Source organism: Octopus bimaculoides, chromosome 2 (genome assembly GCF_001194135.2).
Source record: "Octopus bimaculoides isolate UCB-OBI-ISO-001 chromosome 2, ASM119413v2, whole genome shotgun sequence".
NCBI lineage: Eukaryota > Metazoa > Mollusca > Cephalopoda > Octopoda > Octopodidae > Octopus > Octopus bimaculoides.
In genome coordinates, this window is record NC_068982.1 from 91,484,992 (window position 1) to 91,495,205 (window position 10,214).

The following is a 10,214-nucleotide window of genomic DNA, read 5'->3' on the forward strand; positions in this document are numbered from 1 at the left end:
TTCTATTATTCTGTAAAATAATATTTAATTAGTTTAAATGGACACAAATGCATAAAAATAATTTTTAATTCCATTAGACATTCTAAAATACTATTAAATTTCATTCAATTTAAAAAAAGGTAAAATCAGACAGAACTTATGGGATGACCTGATAATACATCATCTCTGTTCAACATGTGGCTTATTGTGTGTACATATTGGTGAACCAGAAAAGTTTGGGAGCAGCTCTATGTGCGAGTGTGTGCAATGTGGTATAATAAAGCTTAGTTCAAACACTAGCAAATATGTCAACAGTACCAACACAGTTTACTTTCTTACTGCAAGAGTTTAGGACTCACAAGTTATGTGAAATCCTATATATTGCAAATTCAAACCATGCAAGGAAAATGAATGATATGGGATTGTCTAATTTCTGAACTATTCAAAGCCTAGCAGCAGCATCTTATAAAAAGAGCTATATTTTTCTACACCCTTACCACAAAATATTAAGGTGGTTTGATGTCAGAATCGTATCACATCGGACAAAATGCTTAACAGCAAATCTTCCAGCTCTTTAAGTTCTGAGTTCAAACTCCACCTAGGTCAACTTTGCCTTACATCTTTTTAGGGTTTTGATAAAATAAAGTACCAGTTAAGTACAGGGTCGATGTAACCAATTTGCCCACTCCCTGCAAAATTGTTGGCCTTGTACTAAAATAAGAAAGAACTATTTCTCTAAATATTAAAAACAATTTTTTGCATAAATGATGTTATAACAATTTCCATTGGATACTATTAAAGAAGAAGAATCTAAGGAATTTTTGCTATAGTTTATTTTCTGATTGTATACTTTTGTTTTCTTCAGTGCCTGCAGATCATGAGGTGTCTGCTACCCAGTCTATGGTCCTGTCCCAAAGCCTGCGCCGAGTTCGAGATACAGTTTCTAGACTCAGCACTGAACACAAGGACCTTCACAGTACAGTTTCCCGAGTGGGAAAAGCTATTGATAGAGTCAGTTGATTTTATTGGTTCTTTTTTTCCCATATTTTTTGTTTGTTTGTGTATTATTTGATTTTAAAGTCTTATCTCTTGTTAAAATTATTTTATTAATTTTGTACGATACAAAGATATAGGAGCTACTTTTGTATTTTTTTTACGGATCTACATATTAAAAATATTTTAAAAATATTCTTAATGATACTTATGATGGGTTGCAATATAAGTTATTACTTATTATCTTGTTGATTTGAACTTAAAAACTTTTTATGTTGTAAGTCAAAATCAGACACAAAATTGTGTATGATCAAAGTATTTAGTATCATAAAAAAGTAATTGAGTGTTTGTAGTATCACCTCTCTGTAATAATATAACATATCTATATAACTGTTTTGTAGTCCCACATAAACAAACAAAAAGCTAATGAGGCAAAATATGTATTTAGTAGCTGAACAAATACTCACCAAATCCCCCTGGGATCACATCTGTCTTAAAAAGAGGTAAAACACATTGATTAATGAAACTGGATATAGAAAAAGAAGGATGGTCAATGCTAAAACAAGTCTACTCAGTCAAGATTGACCTGGGGTTTAACAGCAATGTTAGAAAATTGTTGATCATATGTCTTTTCAGAATTGAATTAACTAAACAATAATGTACAGTGCTAATGAGGGAAATTCTTTGTGATTGTTTGACTTGATATAAATAGTAATTAAGTTTTCCTCAAATACCACACAAGCATCTTAAGAAAGGATACATTGAATAATGAAGTCCTAAAAGCACTATACATACATACATCATCATCATCTTTTAACGTCCGCCTTCCATGCTAGCATGGGTTGGACGATTTGACTGAGGACTGGCGAACCAGAAGGCTGCCCCAGGCTCCAATCTGATCTGGCAGAGTTTCTACAGCTGGATGCCATTCCTAACACCAACCACTCCGAGAGTGTAGTGGGTGCTTTTACGTGCCACTGGCACAAGGGCCAGTCAGGCGGTACTGGCAACGGCCAAGCTCAAAATGGTGTTTTTTACGTGCCACCTGCACAGGAGTCAGTCCAGCGGCACTGGCAACGACCTCGCTTGACTGTTTTTTCATGTGCCAGTAAGGCGACGCTGGTAACAATCATGCTCAAATGGTGAAATACATTTTGCTTTAGTAAGTCCAGCATTTACAATCTCTACTATTACATGTTCAGTCAGCCTCAAACACCCAGACAAAGATTCTAAAACACTATCTCTCCCATTCATGCATATCGCTACATATAATGCCAACTGCTACATTCTGATTGAATCTCAGTTTCACTGTGGCCACATTTAGATCCTTCTGGCTTCTACATGATCACTTAATATGTGAGAAATAGCAGTTAAACCTTCCTCAAATTACACCCTACCATCTCAAAAAGAGAAAAATATATTGGGTAATGTTATATTGGATACATGTACAAGAAATTGGCAGGTTTGCCATGGCTGGAGTAACTTTGATTATTGGTCTGATCACACAGGGCTGACCTGGGCTAAATAACAACTGACATACAGGAACAAATAAATCAATTGAGGAAATGTATTATGTCTAAATTAACACAGTGTACCTCTTATGGTAAACCAGTGCATGTTAGAGTACATTGTCTGTTCCTCAACCAGAGCTGTGGCATGGTATATCCGTAGTACTTGATCTGTGGATTTTACCCAGATTATTTGATTGATTAGCTGTATTGGATGTTTCTTGATCAGGAATGACACAGGGCTATACAACAACAACAACAAACTGCCTTCAGTAGAATATAAATTTTCGTCAGCTGGTGGTTGTGTTGGTTGGTTTCTTCGGTCATGCTTTACATTGTATAGTGAAAAAGGGAGTGAGAGTAAACAGAGGGGTAAGATGAGTGTACATACTATGTGTGGTGGCAGGGAATGGTTAAGAGAGAAAGAATTATAGAGACATTAGGAGAGGGAGTAAATGACAATAGTTATGTGCAAAGTTATAGAAATGGGAAATTAGCTTTATATAATTTTATTTTAAGATATTAGATATTTTTCTTTCAGAAATTAGTATTTATTTCATTATTTTGTATAAGCATCAAGAAACTCAATAGAAAATTAAATTATAAATATTCTATGTATGCCATATTTCTTGATATTACCCGTAGTGTTAAAAATGTACTTCCAAAGTTCTGTCGTATGTTAGATTATATTCTAGTTCAAGTTCTAATGGGCATTTCATAAAAAATTCTTCTACATCTGTTTTTTGTATAATAACTTTAATATTTATAATAATCAAAAATAATTTAGATATTTACAATATTCAACAATAATTTCCGTATCTTTGTGATACTTGTATGTGTAAAATTTAATTATTTTTTCTTTCTTTTCCCCAGAATTTTAAATCTGATTTTAGTTCAATAACCACAGCTGGTGCATTTGAAGGAGATGAAAAACAGAAAATTCTAAATAAAGTTGTGTGTGAACACTTTTTACGTCAAGGAATGTTAGATATAGCTGAGGCATTGAATGAGGTTAGTAAATGATGTATTTAACAATTTCATATACACTAAATAACCAAATACAATCTATTTCACATTCAAAACAAGGCCATTTGCCAGTTAAGCCTGTATACAAAAGCCCTGTAAACACCAACATTCTAGCAACCAGTTCGTTGTTCCTTTAACTGTCCTTTCCACTTACTACAAAATCACTTCATTCTGAATAGAGCATTAGGCCACTAACAACTTTTTTCCATTGTTTCAGAGGTGAGGCCTTCCTCTCCCAGGTTTTGTTGGTTTTAAATTGTCATTGATGCTTCAGTAACTTTGCTTCTTATCTAGGTAGGAGTATTGGCCCCTTTTACATAGGGCCAATACTCCTACCTTGATAATGGTCCTATGTAAACCTGTTTTTATAACTAGGAAGAGGTGATCCATATAAGTCTGCCTTTATCCATTGACCTGTCCAGCATGAGAGGCCCTACTTGGATTTTGTGCTTTGTGCATAGTTCTTAGGGTCATTGGAGGCACATAAGCCACTACACTAACAGACTGGACCTTGTGATAGTACTATTGCTACTATAATGGGCTGTACTCTGATGAACTTCCGATAAATTCTCTTCTTACCTGGTTTTTTTTTTCCTCAACTAACTAGAAATGTGTAAATGCAATTACATTAACCTCATTTAATTATTTGACAATTCTTGGAGGGTTCACTTAAAAAGCTATGAGAATGCTCCTCAAATTGATGATTGAAAAAAAAATGTTTTACTAACATATTTATCCAAGAATATTTTGTACATTAACTTATAGGAAGCAGATCTCAATTTAGAAGAAAGTAGAAAAGAACCATTTTTGGAATTACATCGCATTTTAGAAGCTCTTAAAGAAAAAAATTTAGAACCTGCATTAAAGTAAGTACACATGTTCCTCTTTTGTAAGTGTCAAAGTTAAAATATATTTTAAAAATCATTGTTATTGAGTTTAATTACAGATATTTGCAAATTCCTCATCGAATTATAGATGTTATATTAATTTTATTTAATCAGTTTAACTCCATATCTCATGTTAGATTTGGAATTGTCCTTGTGTTATCCTGAGGCTAAATGGATTCTTTCAACATATACTGATAGAGAGCTACTTGTCGGTTTGCTTGATGAATGCCTCCAAGTCAACCATCATCAAACAAATTTATGATCAAAGGTGTTTCAGCTGTGACGATTTTGTTTTTAGTTTAGACAGAGTATACCAGGACTATATTAAATGTATTTCATTTTTCCCTTTTTTAAAGCAATTGTTCTTACATTTGGATGATTTACTAAAAAAAAAAAAATAGTTTGTTTGCCTTTATATTGTTTCTTTGGTATTCTATATTTTCACATGACATCATAGGTGTGTTGCTTTTTCTTTATTTCTGTTGAATCATTATTTATTCATTATTTATTTTTCATTTGGATGATCTCATTATGATAACCACTTAGTAGAATGTAGGAGTGAAACTTCTTTTGTCAGTCAGGTAAATTCTGCATCTCTCTCTGCATTGTGACACTATATTATCTCATCTGTGATGTTTTAAAATCTTACACTTTCTGTGTACTTATCTCATAGTAGGTGGATGGCAGAGTCAGTTAAGTGTTGGCTCGAAATACCTTGTGGTAATTGACTGTGCACTTTTATGTTGTAAGTTTAAATCTCTCCCCAGTCAACTTTGCTAATTATTAGTTGTGTATGTGTTTTCCCTTGTTCTGACATTACGTGATACTTGTAAATGAGCTTAACTATCATATAAGTAATGCCATTCATTTCCAGTATTCTGAAAAACTTGTTTGGCCAAATATTTCCTTGCTTGGAAACAGGTAAGGGTTGGCGAAAGGAAGGGCATCCAACCATAGAAAACCTACCTCAGTGGATGTTAAAATGATGATGATGATGATAATTGATAGAAATACTGGGATCGGCTGTACCATAGAAGATGATGCTCTGACATGGTCAAAGTCTAATGACTGACAACTGGTAAAAAAATGAAAGATTTGAATAACTATATTTAATATCATATTCCCATCTAATTCAGGTTTTGACCCCTGATACTTATTGGCTATTAAAGGTGATGAATTGACAGAACCTTTAGAGCATAGGATAAAATGTCTTGTATTTGGTCTAGCCTTCTGTCTTCTGAGTTCAAATCCTGCTGAGATCAACTTTGCCTTTCATCCTTTTGTAGTTAATAAATATTAAGCACGAGCATAGCTGTGTGGTTAAGAAGCTCACTTTTCAACCATGTTGTTTTAGCTTTAGTCTCGCTGCATGGCACCTTGGGCAAGTGTCTTCTACTATAGTTCTGTGCCAGCCAATGCGTCATGAGAGATTTTAATAAATGACAGTTGTGTGGAAACCCTTCAGATTTATATACCACTATTGACCAGATCATCGGATGTTGTTACACCCTGCTGGCTACTTGCTCGGCAGGCAGGCTAACATTCCACCTGAATGGACTGGAGCAACATGAAATGAAATGTTTTGTTCCTGAGCGCAACACTGTTGGTCTGGGAATTGAAACATTGATCTTGCACCTGTGAGTGTGCAACACTCTAACCACTAGGCCATGCTCCTTCACACACACAACACACGTGTGTCTGTGTTTGTCCCCTCTGCTTGACAACCAATGCTGCTTTGTTTACCTCCCATAACTTACCAGTTTGGCAAATGGGACTGATAGAATAAATATTAGATTGAAAAATAAGTACTGGGGTGGATTCTTCTCTACCTGGATTGTACTTTTGATTCTGTTTCTGAAGTCCAGCCATGCTACATTGTGTCCTGCCTGAGTATTACATTAAAGGTACACATGTCTGTGGAATACTCAACCACTTACGTGTTAACTTCATGAGTAGGAATTCAATTGGTTGAACTACTGAATGTTCATTGTTGAAAATGATAGAGAGCATTAAAGGCTTCTAGCCTTAAGAAATTTATTTTCAGTTCTTGTTTGTATCTTCTCTTCTGTGGTTATAAATTCCTTAGATTATGTATTTCCGTTGAATGCTTACTTAGTTTTTTTTTTTAATGGAGGCAAAGATAAAAAAAAATTACAGAGAAGAGTGTAGACGCTTTGTTTAACGTCTGCACAAATTTGAATGGTTTCATTATTTCGAGGTGACTTCAGATTTAACTCCCTTGACTTAACCATGTATTCCTGCCACTCTCCACACTTCAGAACATAGGATTGTAGGATATTGACCCAACAGTAAAGGGGCCTCTATGTAATCATTCAGTCTGGTAGAAAGAGCAGCCAAATCTTTCTCAAAGCCACTTTAGTATAGAGAAACAACCCATTGATTAACCCTTTTGATATTAATCTGCTTGAGACTGTCCTTGGTTCTATAACAAACTTGTTTTTGTAAAGTGATTTAAATTAAATCTCTCAAAATTTCATGTTAATTTATGTTCCAAATACCATATTAAAAATGACAGTTATTTTTGTAAATTCTTCATTATTTTAAAAATTATATGAAACGGAGATAATATATTTCAATAGAAATGTGAGGATAGCTTTTGGTGGAACACCTTTGATCATAAGTCTGTTGGATGAGAATTGATTTAAGGTTTCAATCAATAACAACATGGGATACTGTCAAAAGCCTTCAGAATATTAAAACTAGCAACATTATTGTCTCTCCTTTTTTTTTTAAAGACTACAAGGTTATTTCAAGGAGATTTGATTGTTATTTCTATCAAGTTGTGCAGCAATTTATCAGCTCCATTGTAAATAAAGTTTATTTAGAATTGGTGGGTTAGTTGAATCAAGCCAATATATATTACTGGTACATATTTTCACAATTCTATTGGAATAGAAGTAAGGATGTTCTCTACTAGGATTTACTTTCTGACCCCTGAATTATAGAACTAGATGCTGTTATAAAGCATCAGTTTTGCTCACAATGATGTGTGCCAGTTTTGTCATCATCATTGATTCTCTTTTAAAGCAAAATGTTAACATTCAAATTTATTAATTTTGGTAAAAATTAGAAATATTTTTGTATGCATCTATTTACAAACCTGACATCGAAATTGAATTAATTACTCTTTGATATAGAACTGGTATTGTCTTGGTACATACAGTGCCATTGAATGCAACAACAATAAAATAGATACTCTAGAAAGAAGCAAAGGTATTTAGTTGCAACCTTTTACATCCTAAGTTCAAATTCTTCTGAAGTTTAGTTTGCTTTTCTTCTTTCCAGGATCAATGAAATAAGTACCTGAGTTTTAATATAATGTATATTCACCACAATATATTCTCTTTTTCTCTCTCTCTCTCTCTCTCTCTCTCTAATCATATATATTCTCTGCCAAAATGTATGACCTTATGCTTATGTAAGAAGTTACTTTATTATACTGAGAAGGAATGACTCTCATAGTCTTTGCAAATCTTCCCAAATTTAGGAACTTGATTTAAGACTGTTATGGCTGCATAAAAAGTAATTTTATTTGTTGTATAGATATTTTTAATCTGTACTATCAATGTTATTGGATGAAGCTGCATCATTTTCTCAAAACATCTGGATTTTTTTTAAAACCCATTTTAGGGATTCAGATTATTTTCACAAATTTGGATATAAATTGTTAGAAGAAACATTTTTCTTTTTACAGATTCATGCAGTCACTAAATCTTCTAGTGCGAATAGTGTTTATTTTCAGATACAAGTGAAATCTCTCTTGTAAAAATATATAACGTAGCAGTTTTGAACTATGTTGTCTGTAGTACAACAGAAATTATAAAACTTTTTCAGTTGTGTATGTATTTGAAAAATGTATTGATTAAAACGAAAATAAAAAAGCAAATTATTTTCTGCTATATATATAATATTGTTCAAAAGAGTTAAAATAATATTTTGTATATTTGTTTGTCAACAGATGGGCTGAGTCTAACAGATCAAAACTGATGGCTCAAAATAGTTCTTTAGAATTCAAATTGCATCGGTTACAGTTTATAAGTTTGATTCGCCAAGGTCAGAGCAAACAAATGGTAGCATTAATGTATTCCAAAAATTTTGCACCTTTTGCTAGCCAACATGCCAAAGGTGAGTATCTTTGTTTCACATTAAAATCTGAATGAGAACATAATAGCTACATAGTTATTGATTTCCTAAAGTAAGAAATTCATAAAGAATTAATCTGAAATTAATTAGCGATTTAATGTATACACAGTTCACTAAAATCTTTGCTTTGTGCCTGAGATAATTTGACTATAAATGCTGGTGCCATGTAAATGCACCCGTGCTGGTGCAGTGTAAAAGCACCCAGTATACTCTGTAAAGTGGTTGGCATTAGGTATCCAATTGTAGAAACTATGCCTAAACAGACATGGAGCCAGAGTAGCTCTTCAGCTGCAGCTCTGTCAAACTGGCCAACCCATGCTAGCATAGAAAACGAACATTAAATAATGATGATGATAATGACTATGATGAATTTGAAGTAGATAAACTAAGGAATCTGTTATAACTATAGTATAAAAATAGCACCATATAGATTTTTGTTTAGACACAAAACTGTTTTTTTTTTCTTTTAATAAGAGGAAATAATTTACTATACTCCAAAATATTAGTCAAATTAACAGGATTTGAAAGGCAATGTTGACAATGATGGGATATAACTTGAGAATCAGCTGCTAAGACTTTTATAATGTAAATATTAGACATAATAAGCACCACTTTGAAATGATGAGATCAACAGGCTCACTCACACTGTTCAAACTATAAATACATGTACATTTGTTTGTGTGAAACCTTAACATTATTGGTAACAGACAATCCAGTAGAGTTTGTTACATGTGCAGGTTGTTGGTGACTAAACTAGCCTACCCACCAGACTAGTCTGGCGAGGAGGGTTGCTAGAAACTCAGCAAGAAAAAAGTAAGCCCTGTCAAAGGAACAGATGAGTTATTGACCAGCAATAATTAGGGTAGGTGAGTAGGCTGCAAGCTGGCAGAATCATTAACACTCTGGGTAAAATGCTTAGTGGCATTTTGTCTGTCTTTATGTTCTGAGTTCAAATTCCACTGAGGTTGACTTTGCCTGTCATCCTTTCGGGGTTGATAAAATAAGTAAAGGTTGGAACACTGGGGTTGATGTAATCAACTTACCCACTTCCCCAAAATTGCTGGCCGTATGCCAAAATTTGAAGTCAGTAATTAGGGTTGGTGAGTATTATGGAAAATTTCCAGAAGAGTACTTGATAGGAAGTTGCATCCTATGCTCTATGCTAACAAATCACTGCACTGTGCCTTGGACAAGTTTCTTCCATTATACCCATGGATTGACCAATGCTTTATGAGTGAATTTGGTGGATGGGCATTTGTGAAGCAGCTCATCATGTATGTGTCTGCATGTTTGTTCATTTTGCACATCTTTACAACTGATGTAGGTTTGTTTATAAACCCATGACTTAGCAGTCTTCATAAAAGAGACTAATACAATAAATAACCAGGCTTAAAATAGGTACTGGGAACCATCTGATTACTATTTTAATTTACTATTTTACTTGTTTCAGTCATTTGACTGCGGCCATGCTGGAGCGCCACCTGTAGTCGAGCAAATCGATTCCAGGACTTATTCTTTGTAAGCCTAGTACTTATTCTATCGGTCTCTTTTGCCAAACCGCTAAGTTACGGGGACATAAATACACCAGCATCGGTTGTTAAGCGATGTTGCGGGGACAAACACAGACACACAAACGCATATATATGTACACACACAC

The 10,214-nt window shown here is 33.9% G+C and overlaps 1 protein-coding gene across 5 annotated transcripts in view; it reads left to right on the forward strand.

Annotated features, from left to right (window-relative positions):
* LOC106870629 (E3 ubiquitin-protein ligase RMND5A) overlaps positions 1-10,214 on the forward strand; it is a 28,907-nt gene that overhangs the window by 6,498 nt on the left and 12,195 nt on the right. For all 5 annotated transcript variants that reach the window (XM_052978432.1, XM_014916765.2, XM_014916767.2 and 2 more), the window contains 4 exons: positions 845-990; positions 3,354-3,491; positions 4,272-4,372; positions 8,373-8,539. In XM_052978432.1, the coding sequence (XP_052834392.1) occupies positions 880-990; positions 3,354-3,491; positions 4,272-4,372; positions 8,373-8,539 (517 nt within the window). In that variant the 5' untranslated portion in view covers positions 845-879. The remainder of the gene's footprint in view (positions 1-844; positions 991-3,353; positions 3,492-4,271; positions 4,373-8,372; positions 8,540-10,214) is intronic.